Here is a 20,631-nt window from a genome sequence, read left to right on the forward strand (position 1 = left end):
AAAAAAATTTAAATTAATTAAAATTAAAGTTATGAACCTATTCATATACACCTTTAAATGTATGATCAATGACAACTGATAATTTGAGTGGATTTCTCTCATTTGTGGTTACAGGAGCTGCTATAGCTGTAGAAAATAACTGTGTGAAAACAGCTTCCTTTCTTGCTCTAATATTAACAGAAAAGGCACAGGTGAACTCAACCATGACTGAACGTTTTCAAAGATAAAGCAAGTGTTACATATTTTCTGTTTTTTAAAAAAGCAATTTTAATGTACAAGTAAGCATTATCTTTTCCATCTTGAATATTTTTTAAGCAAGGTAACATCCTCTGCAAAGAAACCTTTTACTGCTTCATTGTTACCTAATAACACAAGAGAATACATAGTGATAGCAATTTTACTGATTAAAAGTGCATTGCAAGACATTTGTCATATTTTAAAAATGGAGACAGAGATCATTTTCCAAATAAGAAATGAACAGCTATAATGTTTTTGACTCATTTGTTTCTCATTTTTGTGTTTATCTAGTTTTTGGTACCGTGTGGAGAAAAGATCACATTTTAGTTCTTCTTTTTGCAGAAATGTTAAACTTTCAAAAGAGTCTACAAACTTTTAAATGCCAAAATATAAGAGAGCAAAAGGGAAAAGGGGGAAATCAGTTATAATTGTTGGGTACAAATATTTAATGTATATACATTATAAATTCTGTGGAAGAGAGATAGTCTCCCACCAGTCTTACTGTCAAAGCTTTTAGGGTGTGCAAGAACTGAAATGAAGACACCATTCTTATATTAATACATTTTCCTTTTACGTGAATAGTTTTCCTTCTTTCTGTAGTAGCACTTTGAAGAAGCAACTCCAAGTTTCCTGTTAAAATTACTAAGGATTGGAAACTACCAAAAATGGATTATAATTGGAAACTATCAAGAAATTCCATGGCTGCAAATCATTCTATAAATATCCTGTAAAATATCTTCGGAGAAAGCAGTAACAACCATTTCTGCTTTTTTGGCAAGAAGAATAAATATATGTAAATGTAGTAATCAGAAATTGAATTCAGCTCAGGGAAATCTTTATCTTTAATTATGGTATAAGCTGCATCATGAATGTATTTCACAATTCTCATATTTCTAGCAAGTAATTCTTTTTGAAAAGATTGGTATCACCAGCATATTCATGTTCTCCAGAGAACACAAATAAAGCAGCTAACCCATTCCTTCAAGAAAGAAGTCTTTTTCAGAGAATGGCATTACTATGAGGATTTTTAAGCAAGTTTAAAAACAGGAAGCTCTTTGCAATAATTTCTGTGCCAAACCAACAGAAGAAGAGCAAACATCTACAACTTGCACCAACTGTGAGGCTCCTTCAGAAAATGGGAGTACATAAAAAAGAAATCATGAGCAGAGAATTGAATGAACTGTAAAACTTTTTTCACTGATCTAGTCACGAACATGGCTGTTCCCAAGTCCTCTTCTGTCAGCTAATATTGTGTCTGGCAGACATAAGAGGACTCAAGAGACTCTTAGGAGCACAGCTATTCTCACCAATCTCCTCTATACTCAAAAGCCAGTGCAGTAGATGATTGAATATTCCCATTTTAAGTTGTAATAGATAAATGCTGAGAAGCTGCTCATATCAGTGAGCTGTGTGTGAAGAGTTTCAATAAACTAGCTTTCCCATCAGCTATTTTTTCACCATAATTTTTATTAAAAGAAAAATGTACATACGCTTTAAAAAACTACAGAATTGTAAAAGAACAAAGGAAATATAAAAGACTCAAAGAAAAATTAAAAAGTGAAATATAACAAAAGACAAAGAAAAAAAGTATCTAAAGAAGCAATTTCCAATCTTTTTGCAGCAGTTACAGACAGTAATTTCAAATTCTGCCCTCCCAAATTACATATTATGGTTCCCCTCTGCCCATAAAAAAACCTTTTTAAAATTTTCCCAACAACTACACATTCCACATTCTGAAGAAAACATGAAACTGCAAACCTGTGGGTAAAAGAAGCATTGTCTATGTCACTATGATCTCTCCAAGAATGGCAAGTGAGTACAAGTTAAAAATGGCAAATTCAGAATCAAAACATTTGTCTAAAAATATTTTAATATAACAAGTTTCCCAAGAAACAAAATGTGACATATGACACTCAACGCATAAACTTTTGCCATGTTAACTCTTATGTGGAAAACAATCACACACAAAAAAAGGCAAATAGTTTGATTTACAGGAGCACCACAGCCAAGACCGTGCTGCTTTTATTGAAGGCATGGCTTTAGAGCGCCACACGTTAATTTCAACAAATATTGAAGAAAAATGTTTACAAAGTAACCTAAGTTTTCTTGTGTTCTTTCATACACGCTTACAAAGATATATCCCTTGGAAGATAGAAAAGCAAATTATTTCAGAATTAGATGCCAAAACAAACAGAAATCATAATACTAATTTACAACATAATATATTTTTCTTTTCTTTTTTCTTTTACATATATAAAAAACAGGCTTCAGGCAAGATGCTACATAGAGCTAAAATATGTAAAACAATGTTCAGAATATTGACCAAAACAATATCTTGAGAAGAAGAGTGACACCAATAAAACCTTATCTGGAAATAAAAGCTGAAATATTCTGATTATTTACAAACCATAAACTAGTAAAGTAGCCTTCCTCTACTTTGGCATCCTCCAAAGATATGTGGACTTCAGTACCCAGAATTTTCAGTAATGGCTACACTGCCTGGGAAATTCTTGAAATTGAAGTCCGCAAAACTGTAAACCCAAGTAGTCAGGAAAGGCTACTGTACAATGTAAAACCAGTGCATCAAATTCACATCCACTTGGACATCTGCTGTTTCGTTCTCACTGTATTCTGTAAGGTTAATGCTGGAAGTTATAAGGGTCAAATTGGAATCAGCTTCCAACCTGTAGGAGCAGTACCAGAGGCCACCTCAAAATGAAATGCCCCAGTATATAATTTAATCTATAGTTATGGGAAGAGAAATAAATGCTATGAAACAACCATACTTCTACATGTCCTTCATGACTTGGCACTTCTTATGGATAAATTCAATAGGGAATAAAAGGGGAAGGTTTATCAGGCAATTGTTGTCATGAATATAGATACAATTGTGTCCAAACTTTTAACCTATAACTCTTGAACAAAAATCTTTCACACTGCCTTGTTAGTTTTTCTTCAAATATTTTCAAATGTCCTAATTCAAAAAGAAAGAAAGAAAGAAAGAAAGAAAGAAAGAAAGAAAGAAAGAAAGAAAGAAAGAAAGAAAGAAAGAAAAGGTAACATTCTTAAGTTTGAATGCATAGCATTGGTTGTTATTATTAGCATGCTATGATGTAGCCTCCTACATAAGTTTCAAAATTCCTGCATTAGCCAAAAATAATATATCTAAAAGCAACCATATAGAGGCACTGTGCAGTAGTGATGGACTTTCATTAACTACAATGGGAACATCTCTTCTAAATAAGGTAGGATGGTTTGGTACTTGGGCTCTACTACCCTTCTCCTGCTTGATGTTCTCCAGTTACGTTGGACTAAAGTTCTGAGAATCCCCAACTAATGCAGCCAGTAACATAGTTCACCTGAAGGGCAGCAGTTTGGGGAACAGTGGCTTATACTAACTGTATGGAAACACAATTATAATCAAATGTATGGCCTACCTGTTTAACTTAACTTAGAAACCAGGAGTTTCTCTCACAAAGTTCATCCTGAAATTCTATTTACATATTCTTCAGCTCATCTTGTTGTTGTTTTTAAACGTGTTTGGAAATCTGAAGAATTCTGTAATTTCTCACTATTTCCACTAATGTAAGAACTTTTAAATTAATTTGGTAAATTGGAGATGTTTACATTTACATATCAAAAGAAAAGGAGGGCAGTCTATGTCAGGGCTGTCAAACTCCCGGCCCACGGGCCACATACGTCATGCGCTGGCAATGTCCATGCCCAGTTTAGCGAAGCGGAAAAAAGTCCCGATACGTCACATGATGCTGCCATGACGACGTGAGTTTGACACCCCTGGTCTATGTAAATTTAGAAATGGTTATTTTCTAGATATATTTTCCTTGAAGTAATGGATTATTTTCAACAAATTAAGGAGTTAAGACTTTGATTAAATCAAGATATACTTTCCTTTTTAACATTCTTCTCTCTAAACTGCATGCTTTTTTAAAAATTATACTTGTTCTTGAATGTGATACTTTTATAACACCAAATGAATCCACCAAATGAAAGGCTAGAATTGTCTATAGTTCTTTGTAGCTCAGACAAGCTGAGATAAGCCACTGCTCATGCTGGAAAGTCATGCATCACATTCTTTCTCATGAATGAGGTAAACTGCCATATCTTGTTCATAAGAGTTAGGAGTGGGGGCACCGTGTTGCGGTGGTTCTCCTCCTTTCTCTCCGACCGGCCGCAGTCTGTGTTGGCAGGGGGGGCAGAGGTCGACCCCGAGGCCCCTTGTATGTGGGGTGCCACAAGGGTTGGTCCTATCGCCCCTTCTGCTTAACATTTATGTGAAGCCGCTGGGTGAGATCATCCGTGGTTTCGGGGTGAAGTACCATCAGTACGCTGATGACACTCAGCTGTACATCTCCATCCCGGACCACCCCAATGATGCCCTTGAAGTGATGTCCCGGTGCCTGGAGGCTGTACGGATCTGGATGGGGAGAAACAAACTCAGGCTCAACCTATCCAAGACCGAATGGCTGTGGTTTCTGACATCCTGATATAGTCAGTTGGTGCCATCACTGACTATTGGGGGTAAGTCGTTGGCCCCCACGGAGAGGGCTCGCAACTTGAGTGTCCTCCTGGACTCACAGCTGTCTTTAGAAGAGCATTTGACGGCTGTGGCCGGGAGGGCATTTTATCAGGTTTGCCTGATTCGCCAGTTGCATCCCTTTCTGGATCGGGACTCGTTAAATAAGGTCACTCATGCCCTCCTCACTTCCCGCCTGGACTACTGCAATGCTCTCTACATGGGGCTCCCCTTGAGGAGCACCCGGAGGCTCCAGCTGGTCCAGAATGAAGCCGCGCGGGTGGTTATGGGAGCGACGTGGCGCTCCCATGTAACCCCCCTCCTGCGTGAGCTGCACTGACTCCCGGTGGTCTTCCGGGTGCGCTTCAAGGTTTTGGTTACCACCTTTAGAGTGCTTCATGGCCTAGGACCGGGGTATCTACGAAACCGCCTTCTGCCACCAGTAGCCTCTCACCGACCAGTACGCTCCCATAGAGAGGGGCTTAGGGTGCCGTCGGTCAAACAGTGTTGACTGGCAGCCCCCAGGGGGAGAGCCTTCTCTGTGGGGGCACCCCCCATCTGGAACGAGCTCCCCCCGGAGATACGGAGGATCCCAGATCTGCGCGCTTTCCGCCATGCCCTCAAAACATTCCTATTCCAGCAGGCCGGCCTGGCCTAACCTCTCTTTTAAACTGTTTTTAAATGTTTTAAATTTTAAATTTGTCTTATAAATTTGGGGTGTTTTAAATTTTGTTTTCTGGGCCAAATTATTTAATTGTATTTTAATGGTTTTTTAACATTTGTATTATATGTATTTTATCTTTTGGCTGTTCACTGCCCTGAGTCCTTCAGGAGTAGGGCGGTATACAAATTCAATAAATAATAATAATAATAAAAAAAATATACAATGTTCCACATTAAAGACTCTCCAACTGGGGTCTCCCCAAGCACTAACACTTCAACATAGCCTGATTTTGTTACCTCACTGTGGCAAACTCATCCTTATCTCCCTTTTACTCCCAAGAGAAGTCTAACTTTTGTGCATAAAAATTATACTTTGTGGAGAAGGAGCTGGAGGACTACTTCATCACAGAGAGCCAAGGGAACAAATACACAAACAAACCCCCCAGCACCTTGGGATTAGCCTTTTGTTCACGACCAGAAACAGAAAGCAGGGATCCATAGTTATCCCTTCTGAGGTACATATTGCCATCATACCCATAATGCAGTGCAAAGTGCTGCTGCAGATTAAACATTTATGTTCAAGCTTTAACAGTTGAAATTAAAAAAAAGAGTATGTACAAATCAAATATGCAGTTCTCTCCAGTTGCCTCCTGAAATGGTACAAGCCACAACTGTGTAACATTGATTTCAAGTAGCTTGTTATTCAGAGGTAAGCACCATTTCAGTTGCATTTGAAAATCTATGATACCATCCCAATTATCATTCAGAGAACTGATTTATTAAAATCAGTACCAACATTTCTCTGTGTTGCCACTAGGCAGCACAGAGGGTATGAGCATACAACCTGGTTCACAATCTCTTGCCAAATCTTCATTATATACTAGCATTTCAATTCTGAATAGAAATCACATGTTGAAAATCATTTTTCCCAATTCTTTACAATCATTACCAAAGCCAACAACATAATACAATAAACATTTGACTTGCCAACAGTGTGGAAGGGAACCGAGTTAAAATGCAGCTTAATGTTTATTTTCCTAAATGTAATCAAAGAAGATAAGAAAATCTGGCAACTTTGTAGCATGTTTAATCAAATCACAGTTTTAAGATACATTTTGTGGTCTGTACTACTGAAGGGTTAAGCAGATGAATTGTCTGGAATGGGAAGAATCAGTCCTATGACTGGCCTTCAGAGACAAACCTTGTTTTCTTTCCCCCCAGATGGAAATACTGTTAAATTATCATTATTTACCGACCAAACATTCTGAACAAAATCTAACGGGCACAGATTTCCAACAGCAATAGTCACATATCAGAAAGTGCAAAAAAAAAAAAAAAAAAAAAAACCACCAAAAACCAAAACCAAAACAAAACCACCACTCTAAAATTCTTTCAGAGGAAGTTGCTCTTCTTGGCTATCAACTTTTAGCATTTAATGATCTTTTAAAAACCAAATCTTAAAAAGATACAGTCGTCACGAGAATCATCTTTAAAAAAACCAAATCGTTTTCAAGATTGATCACATTGTTCCAAACTAGCCCAAATAGCAGCAAACAGACATTTTATTACATGGCAAGAAATAAGTCCAAACACCTCTTCTAGGTATAGTTGCATTGAAGAACCTGAGTATCAGAACAACCTGACTGAGTCTCAGGCTACCCTCCTTCCAATGCCATTCCAAAGTCTACTCCAATTGGACAGGTTTCTAGTACAGTCACTATCTGCATCCTCTTGAGCTTGCACATGATGCTGAACCATCTGAAAAAGTCCAGAGAAAAGAATGAAAACATCACTTTAAATCCCTCTCACCCTTACTTACAGTTCTTTAAAAAAAATGCCCCTCCCTGTCATCTTTTACTAAGAATACAGGTAGTCCTCCACTTACAACAGTACGTTTAGTGACTGTTCAAAGTTACAACGGCACTGAAAAAAAGTGACTTACGACCGTTTTTTCACAGTTATAACCTTTGCAAGCATCCCGATAATCGTGTGATCAAACTTCAGATGCTGGGCAACCAACTCACTTTTTATGACCGTTGTAGGATCCTGGGGTCATGTCATCAATTTTTGCGACCTCCTGACAAGCAAAGTCAAGGGGGGAAGCCAGATTCACTGAACAGCCGGGTTATAAACTTACCAACTACAGTGATTCACTTAACAACTGTGGCAAGAAAGGTCGTAAAATGCGGCAAAACTCACTTAACAAACATCTCACTTAACAACAAAAATTTGGGGCTCCATCGAGGTCGTAAGTTGAGGACTACCTGTATTAGAGGCCCAAGAAACAGAAACTCAGAAATGGTATATAGTTATCCACTGTATCACAAATCTCTCACCAGGCAGCAACAACACCTGGCTGAATTTGTGTGAGTTTGCAAGCTAAGCACTGCTGGTTCAAATTTGGGCATGGAGAACCACCAAGGAATTTCTGTGCTATAGGATAGGTTGAAAAGCAAACAATCACCTAAAGGGAAAGCATTGGCAAACCATTTTTTGTATTTTTGTTAAAAAAAAAACAAAAAACCAAATCACCCAAACACCCCACCTACATAAAAGGGTCCAGAAAGTACCAAGAAGTTTAATTCAAATTAAAGGAAATTTCACAAGCATCCAAGAATACCCATATTGCAACAGATTACCAGAACAGTCTGATGGAACAGTGACCCAGCCACTAATAGACACTATCCATTCATTATTGTTGTATTTCAGATAAACATGATCTTCATAAAAAGCAAGTATTTTTAGTCATCAAATAGTCAATATATTTAGAATACATGTAATAAGTTTTTAATTATTTCAATAATGTACTATTAAGTGCTTAGACAATACAGTTTTTCAGACTGTATTCTGTCGATCTGTAGGGACCTTGAGGGGGTTCCTTAAAAAGTGTTGGGAGGATTTTGGAAGAAATCTGAACATCCTGTCAGTGAAAAAGGTTCACATGTGTTAGTATATAGTATCATCCATAATTAAAAAGACTAGTAGTTTAAGTTACTTACTATAGGTTAATTCTTCTCCAGCTCGTTTACGTGACTGGTCACCTCTAAAAAAAGGAAGCCGGACAAATGTTTTTTTTAACTTTACTTATTTATCCAATCATTCAATTTTGGCCTACTTTCGATATCTAGGTCATTTAAGATGAATAATAAGCAACATAAAGATAATAAATAATATTTGAAACCAGAAAAAAGCAGCTAAAATAATGCTCAGTTCAAGTAATTAGTTCTTGCTGAAGTGGGAATAAATAACAATTTCTAAGAAAGTGTGTCCAATAGTTTAGCAGTAATATAGAAGAAAACCCATCACTGTGTGCCCCAAAGACCCCAAAACTAGAGTTTTTCTTGAGAGGATTTCTCTTGCCAAAACTAATGCCACCTTTAGAAACTTAGCCCCTTAGGATTTTAAAGTTTAAAAAGACTATGCTGAATTATGGTTAGAAAGCAAATGAAAACTAATAGCAATAGCAATAGCACTTAGACATATATACCGCTTCATAGTGCTCTTACAGCCCTCTCTAAGCGGTTTACAGAGTCAGCATATTGCCTCCAACAATCTGGGTTCTCATTTTACCCACCTCGGAAGGATGGAAGGCTGAGTCAACCTTGAGCCGGTGAGATTTGAACTGCCGAACTCAGCTAGCAGTCAGCTGAAGTAGCCTGCAGTGCTGCACTCTAATTACTGTGCCACCTCGGCTCCCTAATGTAGACATTTTAACATGCACATAATATGAATCTATTATCATGTGCTAATTAACAGTCTAATTCCGTGATGGCGAACCTATGGCACGCATGCTGAAAGTGGCACGCACAGCTATCTCTCTGGGCATGCCAGCCGTTGCCCGTTGCTCTTCCAGGTTCAGGTGCACAGAAGCACGCAGGCCAGCTGGTCTTCGCATGCACGGGAGCACTGGAAAACAGAAGAGCAGCTCCCTGGCAGGCATGTATGCGGCGGGAAGCTGAGCTTCCAGTTTCCAGGGCACGCATGCATGCCGGCCAGCTAGTCTTCGCACATGCATGTGTGCCAGAAACTGGAAGATCAGATGACACATGTGCGCCAGGGAACTGCTCTTCCGGTTTCTGGCGCTCTGTGTGTGCGCGCCGAAGAGCTGCTCTTCTGATTTCCGGTGCTCCCGCACCCAGAAGAGCAAAGGACAATGACTGGCATGCTCGGAGAGATGGGTATTTCCTTACCCTAAACAGATAGAAACAATGATCAAGAGCAGGGAAAAAAAGCAGCAATTTCCAAATTCCTGCCACCTTCCCCACTGAATGTCTTTGTTTGAATCTGACAAGGAGCATCAGAAATCTTTCTTCTCTCTTCCCTTCTTTTCTCTTCCCCTTTCTCTTTCCAGCAGTCAGGGAAGTGCTGCTGCTGGGTTGGGTAGGGAACAAAGGATTGTGAGACTGGCTGGGAAACTGTCACAGAATGTTGAAAATGAATCCACATGATTGCAGCAGCAGTCCAGCAATGCAGCAGCAGCCAATAGTATTGAAACACAACAACTTCCCCAAATTTGTTGGGATTCATGAGTCCTGGACTTTGGACACCTTTTGTAAGTTAGCTCATCTGAGGTACCTTGGTTCGAAAATTGTTGGTCTATGATGCACCATTTTAGCCATGTAAAAGTCATGGTAAGAATTTTAGTAGTATAAAGATTTTAGCATAAGAAGCAATAGCATACTTTATTCATTTTATGTACTATCAGTGCAATCTAACTACTTTCTTACAAGGACCGTTCTACAGAAGAAAAAGTTTAAGCATATAGTCTTTGCAGTTGCTATTAGACAGGGATTGGGAAGCAGGTATGTCAAATGCATATATCCGGATATAATTGTATACCTATTTTTACTACACAACAAAAGTATTCACTACAGTATTAGTGAAGATTTGGAAGGGATTCAAGTACAAAGTTTAAGGAAGATTATGCATGCTTTAAAAACTTTAAAACTTTCAGTTTTTCAACTGAGTGCATTGAAACTACTTCTCTTTCTTCCCCCCAACTTCTGAGCATTCAAAGTTGGAAAAAGAAATAAACATGACACCATCCTTTTGTGTTAAAGGAGAATGATGTGGACCTGCATTTTCTACACTAGGTGTCCTCCTTCCACAAAAGTTAATTCACAAGGTTATCAAGAAGCAGACCTTACCATTGAAAAATGTTTTACCCAAGTGATATTTCCTAAGGCCTTCAAATAGTATGTTGCGCTAGTTTATTTATTTATTTTATTGAATTTATATAGTTGCCCATCTTACTTGCATGTATCTCTGGGCATGGAGCACAATTAAAATAAAAGTTAAACATTCAATACAAAATAGCCATTAAAATAGTTAAAAACAACTAAGAACTATGTGATACCCAAATTTGTCTGCATAATTTATAGATCACCAAAGAAAGATGTTGGAAAAGTTGGCATAATTACCTGGAAAATCCCTCTTGAATAAGTTCTTGTTGAAGTTTCTGGTCCTGAGCAGCATATTCCTCAAGCTCAGATTCTACAGCAGGAGGAAGGATGTTTGGAATAAATTTAGAAAATAAAGCTGGTGCCATCTGAACCCATTCTGTGTAGAAATAGAAAGCAAATAGATAATGAGAAAAAAAATACTTAAGGGATTTAACAGGGGTTAAGTTCAAATTTTTTCTTATGTCACAATTTTAAACAAAAAAAAAAAATCATATCTAGGGTGCGGCATACGAAATGAGAATGCTATAAAAGATCACCTTTAATAAAGGTTTTAGATTACTCAATCTCTCTTTTTGAGAACAAGACAACAGTTGTATATATTTGTTCCAAATCGATGGAACAAATATATCAAATACATGATAAATAAACGCTATCACAAATTGCGGCAGAATTTATTAAAACTTGTATAGTGAAGTATCTAATCTTGATATAGTTCTAACGTAGGAGTTGGATTTGTTTCGTATATGTGTATATGATCTCTTCAATGAATTTATTACATGTAGCTTTTGACAAGATCATTTGATAAAAATAAACAAGTACTCAAAAAGATAATTTACCTGGCCTAAGCATGTATAATCCTTTGACAATGTTTGCCATTGTGGAAGGGTTTATCCAAAAAGGTGTGGACTGAGCTTCTAGAAGTAAAGCTGAAAGGAGAAAATACACTCATTTGCAAATTAATTTTACTTTAGATACTGATTTTTATAACACGAATGTATGCAATGTATTGTTATTCTAGTCTACCCAAATGAATGTATTCTACTTAAATCTTAAAGGAGAAGTTTTTATAAGAAGTTAAAGCACTGGGGAAAGCAAGTTTTTAAAATGGCAAGAGAAATCCAGAAAGATCTCATGCAGATGTCAAATCATGTGCAAGTTATTCCTTTTCTTTTCGGTGTGTTTTCAATATGAATGCAGAATTCATGTCTCCTGTTGACATCTTAATAATTATAAATGCAAACAAATTAAAAAGTTTAAATCACTTTTCTCATTTTCCATTAAGTACAGATAGCCCTCTACTTATGAACTGTTGTTTTAACAACTGTACAAAAGTTTAATCACCTAGAAAAGGATGCTTCATGGTCTGTTAAGCACTTCTAGCCATCATTAATGTTCACCCTCTATGGTGACTGGACACGTTTCATCCACTTGCCAAGTGTCCCACGATCATGTGATTGCCATTTGTATTCTTCTCAGCCTGCTTCCCCAGAAAGTCAACAGGGAAGTTAGCAAGAAAAACTGCAAGTGTAAGAGAAGGGAAATCTTGACAATTTCAACTCCACTCCTACAGCCCCACAAGCGACTTCCCTTCTGAGCATTGAGGGGCTCCTACAGGAAAGGGGCTCCTACAGGAAAATTTGAGAGTGAAAGGGTAAAATTCTTCAGCAGGCAACTTTTTTGCACCATTGATAGTGACTTGGGAGATTGCTTAACAACTGCAACTGGATGTGCCAGGATTATGTTCATTGAGCAAAAGAGTCATGTTGACATCTCACTTAATGACTGCTTGGCTTAATAGTTGAGATTCCAGTTCCCTGGTTGTTAAGTGAGGACTATCTGTAAATTGTAAATTGCTTAGCGCATTGTAAGACGCCCTGAGTCTCCGGAGAAGGGCGGCATATAAATCAAATTAAAAAAAAAAAATAGGATGAGAAAACTCAGCAAGGAATTTCCTTTTTGTGAATTTCCTTTTGTCAAACCCTAAGACAATCTTTGTAAAATCTGCAAAATTGTATTTTCATGCAACTGAGCATCTAAAACCAAATTTATGATAAAAATAATCCTCTAGGCATTTTATCAAATATCAAACAGCAACTGTGGTTCCTTTTCTTCTCTTCCCATGGTGGAATTTATTTGTTAAGTGGTTAAATATGGGCAAGCTAATCTCTGTAAAGTTTGAATTTTGTTACATGAATATAAACTCTCTTTTTTCTTTTTTCTCCTAGCATTTTCCCCACAAGTGAAAGATCTGCTTGTAATGGGGTTTTTTTTTGGGGGGGGGGGGAGACGGGGGGGGGGGAAATCAACCAAGTGCTTATCCATTGGTTACAACAGGATTGACCTACTGACTTGTTGCTCAAGCCTGATAGCGTAACTAAGAAAGAGTTATTGGCTCATGATCACCCAGCCAGGTTTCATGGTCTAAGGTGGGACCACAACTCAATCTCCTGATTTCTAGCTTGGTGCCTTGGTGCATCTCAATTACAGGTGCTCTGAAGGAGAAGGTCCATGAAGAAAAGGCTGCGTATATATTTCTGTCTGGATATTTATTTATATTATGCATCTTATTTCAACAGAGATATTTGATTTTAGACATACTATATATTTGGGTATGTCAACAATTTAACAGAATTGTGATAAAATTTTAAGAAGCATTAACACTTCAATTTTAAAACCTAAATGTTGAAACTGAAATTCTGCTTCAGCTCCTACTATATGTTGCTTATAAAAAGATATGATTGTAGAGTCAGTAGCAGCTAATGCTGGCTACAGAAGTTTTTCGGAATAAAAATTGCATGAACTATAAATTATTTGCTAGCAGTTTCATGTATTAAAAGTGCTTTATTTTCCCCAAAGTTATTTTAAATATACCAAATAGTTATTTTGTCATTTTAAAGTCAGATGACTAAATATATTTTTAAAAATCAAGTAACTGTATTAATATCACATCAGAAGAATGTTTTCAAGCTATTTTTTAAATATGTATGAAAAACGAAAGAAGAACTGTTGAAGGTCAGCTGAGAATTCAAAACAATAATTCATAGATTCTCAGCTTTCTGCAATCCTTCGCTTTCATCCTTTACAAGTGTATCTTACTTATTGTGTAAATAATAATGAAGACAGAACACAAGTTATAGAATAATGGCCTTGACTAAGCCAGATGGATGCTTAAAAAGGCATTAAATACAATAGCTTCACCTTTAAGATTTCAAGGATAAAGGCAAGAAACTCTTAACATATAATATGAAGTTCTGTTTAACTATAGTTTCTTAACATACAATATGAAGTTATATTTAACTATTATGGCTAATAAATTCATGCACTAGATAAATTTCCAGTTATTGCACTGTGGCCAGGTACGAATAAAACATCTTGCACTTATAAATGTCACAACTTAAGAATTTGTTAACTAAATGATTAAGGCTTCTTACCCTACAGAAATAAGAATTAGAAGTTAAATTAAACCACACAAAGTTAAAGTTAAATTATAGCCTCCACCAACACTGGCAGGCAAACTTCTGTATATAATCTAGCACTGATTATGCTACCTAATAGTTAATGAAACTCTACAAGTAACAACCAAGCTCAGAAAGCACCAAGTACTATAAGAAAAATGCTATAATCCTGACTTATTTAAATATTTTTTTCTTTTACCATTACTCAGAACAAGCGGGCACAGAACAAGATAATAAAGATTGCATCAGGATTTTAAATTGCCTCTTGTGCCTCAGTTTATTTCTAAACTAAATAAACTGAAAATGAATATGTTTACAAAAAAAGCCATCACATTATGTCTTAGTACCATATGCAAATGAGGTATATAATTAAACTAAAATTCTGTTAGCTTTTCTTCATACAGAAGGTATTATTTCTGCTACTGCTATTTTAAATAACACCATCGTGTTGTATGGAATGTATACATCGAATGTATGGAATTGATTTTTCATTTTTAGCAATTACCTTCTAATCCTAAATGTTATAAAAGTACTGCTAACATCAGTAATGTTAAAATGACACTGATAATGATTTAGATAAGTATTAGTTGTATATAGAAGATGCAGCCATAAATGGAAAACAGTAACCTGCTGCTAAAATGGCAATGCCAATAGTTTATTCAGCTGTACATTTCAAGTTGGGAGAGCAATTTAGCATTTAGAAAGGTTACCTTTCTTTTGGTAACTACAAAAACAAATGTTGCTTCCTTGAATATAAATACACACAATGCACCTTCTGTTTAGCTAGCTTAATAATTAAAATGATCTTCATATGAATAATGAGAAGGACTACTATTGTTCTGCTGCACAGCTCTGGGCTGTGAGAATAATCTTGAAAGACAGGAGGGAGAGCTGCAGTCTAGACCACAGTTTGATGAAAGAAACCCGAGTCCAAAGCAGGAATGGGGATAGAGTTTCATAAGTGATTCTTCCTAGTTCTCTGAAAGGTAAAAGTGGAGGAAGGGGGAAGCGGTTTCAGATTTGCAAGATTCAGTTATATAACTTTACAGTAAAGGTAATACTACGGTAATACTCTTGAGTTTGGTTCCTAGTCTGGACTACCTTAAAGACTTAAAATCAATCTTGTCAGACTGAAAGCTTTAAGACAGGGGTATCAAACTTGATTTCATTAGGGGTTGCATCAGGGTTATGTCTGACTTGCGGGGCCGGAGGGCCATGGCCAGGGTAGGCATGGTCAAGTTGGGTGTGGCCAGCTTGACATCACTTGTGTCAGAGGGCACCTGCGGTGGCCTGGGCGGAGCTAGGGGGATCCTCCTGCAGCCCTCTGCCAGCAAAAACAGAGTTCCATTTTTGCTGGCAGAGGCACCGCAGGCCGGTCCTTCGCTATTTCCTGGGCTGGATCTGGCCCATGGGCCTTGAGTTTGACATCCCTGCTTTAAGAAGAAAAGCCACCATGAAAATGTGATATTAATAATGGGATTACCACAATGAGATCCAATTGCAAGATAAACTCATTCAGCAAAGGTTAAGGTTGGCACACGAGTTTTCTTATTTTGTTGTTCAATAGATACCCTGGCAGAAATTGTAGCAGTCTAATCAATGTCAACACTGGTATCTGAAGAAACTAATAGCATTTAAAGCAAAAACAAAGATAATTGAAGACAGCTATACTGTAATAGAATATGCTACCAAAGAAATATATATTTCAAGTAGTCCTCGACTTACAACCATTTATTTAGTGACCATTTAAAGTTACAATGGCACTGAAAAAAGAGTCTTATGACCATTTTTCACACTTATGACCATTGCAGTATCCTCATGGTCACAGATCAAAATTTGAACACTTGGCAAATGACATGTATTTATTATGATGGTTGCAATGTCCTGGGAACAAGTGATCATCTTTTGTGACTTCTAATAAGCAGAGTCAATGGGTAAGCCAGATTCGCTTAACAACAAGATTACTAATTTAACAACTACAATGATTCACTTACCAACTCTGGTAAGAAAGATTGTAAAGAAGGGGACTCACTTAACAACAGAAATTTTGAGCTCAATTGTGATCATAAACCGAGGACTACCTGTATACCTCTGGCTCAGAAAATTCTTGTATTTAACTAAACAAGTACTCAATTACATTGCAATTTTCCCAAACAACCAACAGCTATAATCTGGCATTTTAATCCTATTAAAATTAAATTCTTAACAGGCTAGTTAAGATACTTTTCATTTTTGTCATTTTCCAAATAAAGATTCAGCTGTTTATTACTATATTAAAAAATGAATCATCTCAAAACTTTAGACTTACGCATCAGGCTGTAAATGTGCTTTTCTGCAACATGTTCCGTAAACAGTTTTATAAGATCATTTCTTAAATCTCGGTTAAGCTTGGTTTCTATGTAAAATTTATTCTGAGGGAAAAAAATAAAATCTTTTTAAATGACAGCAATATAAAAGTACTGTTACAGACTACTTTCTGCTTTGCACTTCTCATAATCCAAATCATTTGTTTGTGTACAAACAACAAATAATACAGTGAGTCCAGTTAGGAAGAAAAAAAGTTGAAAGCAAATTCTAAATTCATTCAATATGCCAGACTGACCTTTATAATTATGATCTTCATCAATGCTACAGAGGGAATAGAGCTCAAAAATGGCTGGGTTCATTTACCTCACTAACCTATAATATAGGATGCACCATTCATTTTACTCATAAATTTGTCCTACCAGTTAAGGTCTACTTAAACATGTTTATGTTCCTGCATTAAGACTTACAGTTCTTCCTGTTTAATGCTCATATCTTGTGCATTTGAGGGTCATATTGGGTCTCTTTTAAGTTCAGTAGTGGATGCATCCACACTCAGTGTATGGCTACAAGTCCCACTACTTTGTATCACAATATTTATCTCAATATGAATGCTAGACTGGATCCTAATTTATTTATTTTATTTTATTTTATTTTATTTTATTTTATTTTATTTATTTTATTTTATTTTATTTTATTTTATTTTATTTTATTATTTTATTATTATTTTATTTTATTTTATTATTTTATTATTATTTTATTTTATTATTTTTATTTTATTTTATTATTTTTATTTTATTTTATTTTATTATTTTATTTTATTATTTTATTTTATTTTATTTTATTTTATTTTATTTTATTTTATTTTATTTTATTATTTTATTTTATTTTATTTTATTTTATTTTATTTTATTTTATTTTATTTTATTTTATTATTTTATTTTATTATTTCTATACCGCCCTTCTCCCGAAGGACTCAGGGCGGTGTACAGCCTGATTAAAAGCACAAAGACAGACAAAATTTAAAAATAATTAAAATTATTAAATAATTGGCTCAATTATAAAACCCCCAAATTTAAAATTCCATATTTAAAACCAATTAAAATCAACTAACATCAATTATCAACTCTTCAAATCAATTCATCATTGTTTAAAAGGCAGAAGCCTGGATATTCAAGAGCTTGAGCAGTATAAGGATTGTACTACTGCTACTACCTGAAGAGACTGACAGACCAGGATTATTTACTTTATATCATTCCGGACAAATGGTTGTCCAACTTCTTCTTGGAAACCTCCAGTGAAGGAACACCACAGCTTCTGGAGGCAAGCCTTAATTCTAAGTTGGATCTTTCTTTAATAATTTTACACCTATTACTTTTTGTCCAGCCCTTCAGGTGCTTTGGAGAATAGGTGGACCCCCTCTTCTCTGTGACAGTCCCTCAGGTATTGGAATGGTATTGTATCACCCCAAGTCCTCCTCTTTCTTGGACTAGACAAGCCTAGTTCGTGCAACTTTACAAATCTGCTGCTTACCTTTTTTAAAACTTTTATTATTATTATATTTTATTGTATTAAGGTCCTAAGTACAAAGTTCCCAATAATTTGTAACAATTAAAATACTAATGGAATGTTACTTTATGTGGCTGAAGCATATAAAGTAATCCACACAGTTCAAAAGCAACCTTTTCTTTCTACCTATTTTGTTTTTCTTTAGCACAGGAATCACACATGGTGTGTGAAGCAATTGTTTAATGTCAATCTAAGAATAAGTATAGAAGGCAGTCAATTCTTTCTCGTCTCCTGCTGATCTATAGAACTGCTGTTTCTTAATATCATACTTTTCTCCTCTACAAAAGAGCACAATTAAATGCAGCTCAACAGATGTCAAGAGACAAGGAGCACCACAGCTTCTAAAATGAAGATAAATGTCGAACCTTTTCACCACCTCTTGTATCTCCTAGTTAAGTTCTAGATATAATAGGTTTGTTGCTTCCGCCCAATCCTCTAATTTATCAAGTGAACCATACATTTAATGATTTTTTATGAACAAATAATTCTAGGCAGGCAAGAGCAGAATAACAGGCAGGCATATCATTCTGTCCTCACGCTGCTATCTTCTTTGTTTTTCTGTTAGTCATAGAAGAAAAATCTGGGGATTCTTCTATAGCTGTGTTTTGAAAAACCACTTCCAAAACAGAGATTTATGCAGCTCTGGATTTCTGGATTAATACATTTTTATTATTATGGCATGATTTTGTGAAAGTTACTACAACCATCTTACTGGTGGTCTAACAAACTTTCAAATATCAAAACGCCTTGAGAGTCTAGAAAATAATTTGTCTAACAATTTAGAAACTTTCCTCACCCCCTTGCTGCTTTTTTCAGGGTAAATATGTAATCACAGATATTTAGTATTTCCAGCCTATTTACTACTACCTATGTGGGCCATCGATTCAAACACTGAAAAGGAAGGGATGGGGGACCACAAATGATGCTTAAATGTTCATGTGAAGTTACAAAGATGGAAAGTTAGCAAAATTTCAGTGTTATTCCTAGTCTATTTCTGAAACCACATTTTAAAATCTCAACATAACACAAAGTTCTTTTAAATCCTTGAATTAATTGTAGAATGTCTTGTTCTGTCTGGCAGCGTTTCTTTTCATGAAGATATGCTTTCACTGAGTCATCTAAACTCTGTAGCTTTTATTTCATTAGAAGCATTTTTACCCTACTTTAAAAAAAAATAACATTTCCTAGCTTTACAGCACCATGCAATAACACAGCATATATAATAGAAATTAAACATAATAAATTAACTTGAAAGCAGAAAATGAAAAGTATCCAGTAAAGCTAATGATCAAGCATTAACTCTGAACATCAAAGCATCTCTGTTTTGCAATAAAAAGACGGAAATTAGGGCTATCACTGTTATACAATTTAACAACCACATGCAGACATGTCAATGCTGACCTGAAAACACAGGAAGGGTGATATGAGCACAGATTATTTTCCAAGTAACCTAACTACCAATCAAATACTTTGAATGAACTCAGAATTGCATTAACTACAGAATTAATGTAGTACATTTCTTTTCTCTGGCCTTAATATCCATCTCAGAATACTTATGCTGGATCTAACAAGAATAATTTTATGCACGAAATAGGACACAGATTTGTCCATTGGGCTTGAAACAGTCCCAACTGCACTCAATGTCCCCTCCCATTAGAACAACTCCAGGGATGAGCAGCATTGTAGTGATTAGCTAAAGCAACTTATTATTTTTCAGCAGCACATTGAAGAATAAGACTGAGAATAGATTTTTACTTGTGCTGGTTCTGCCGCCTTTGCTCAAATCACTAATCCAATTATTTCATCACTTTTATCTCAGGCACAAATGCCTCTTCTCAGTTGCCATTCATCGCACTTCTGACACTCAGAATGGCCTCTGATAATCTCACTACAACAATCAGGTTGATATCAATGTAATTCATCTTTAAGTATCCGCCCTTAAACTGTAGAATGTCTTTAAAGGTCAGTAGTGTCAATTTAATTGGGCCTCGAAGGCTACGAACCAATTGTCAAAGCAGCAGCTTATAGGATCCAATCGTGTTTTGAATTGACATCTAAAATCCCCATACATTGCCCTTCAGCAACATAACAAGACACTTATCCTAGATAGGTGATAGATATATTATGTGGAAAAACTAGTAACAAAAACACTGCCATAAGGAAATTAAACTGTTTTAACAAAAATGTATCAATGCCCAGAACAAGTTGGTCATGTTTCTATTGAGATCAATTATTTGCCAACACCAGTTTCATGGTTAGACTGAATTTCATATTGTTCCTCAGTCTGTCAACTATTTAATCTTGGGAATGATTCTCTTTATTAGCTGAAAATGAAAACTAAACCTGTATGGCATCATACTGATGGTATTTTACTATAAATATCACCACATGCCTACAATTTAAGTGAACAAATTGAATCTTTCAGCACATAAATCATATGGAGGGCAGTAGTCTCCTAACTACAATTTTTGAGATTGGCCAACAAAATATGAAAGTATCCATCATAGAATGTATTTATTTAAAAATATTTATATGGCCATCCAACCCCAGGTTGACCACCATGTTACAAAGCTGCAGGTTTTCCATGCCTGCTTGAGGAACTATTCCCATTTGATCTTTCTACATTTCTTCCTCAGGAAGACTTCCTTTTCTCTAATCAAGAAATTGTGTCAGATTTCTTGACACA

The 20,631-nt window shown here is 36.0% G+C and overlaps 1 protein-coding gene across 2 annotated transcripts in view; it reads right to left on the reverse strand.

The window, feature by feature from the left end:
* Positions 1-1,684: 1,684 nt before the first annotated feature.
* Positions 1,685-20,631, reverse strand: part of CACUL1 (CDK2 associated cullin domain 1) — a 38,196-nt gene continuing 19,249 nt past the window's right edge. Inside the window, exons 5-9 of one of the 2 annotated variants that reach the window (XM_070945908.1) lie at positions 16,381-16,483; positions 11,454-11,543; positions 10,855-10,993; positions 8,434-8,477; positions 1,685-1,995 (exon numbers count right to left, since the gene is read on the reverse strand). In XM_070945908.1, coding sequence (XP_070802009.1) covers positions 1,955-1,995; positions 8,434-8,477; positions 10,855-10,993; positions 11,454-11,543; positions 16,381-16,483 — 417 coding nt within the window. In that variant the 3' untranslated portion in view covers positions 1,685-1,954. Of the gene's footprint in view, positions 1,996-6,505; positions 7,193-8,433; positions 8,478-10,854; positions 10,994-11,453; positions 11,544-16,380; positions 16,484-20,631 lie in introns of those variants that run through there. The other variant, XM_070945907.1, reaches the window with a different exon arrangement.

The sequence above is a fragment of the Pituophis catenifer genome, unplaced genomic scaffold (assembly GCF_029215685.1).
Source record: "Pituophis catenifer annectens isolate HBS135680 unplaced genomic scaffold, rPitCat1.0.hap2 SCAF_6, whole genome shotgun sequence".
Taxonomy (NCBI): domain Eukaryota; kingdom Metazoa; phylum Chordata; class Lepidosauria; order Squamata; family Colubridae; genus Pituophis; species Pituophis catenifer.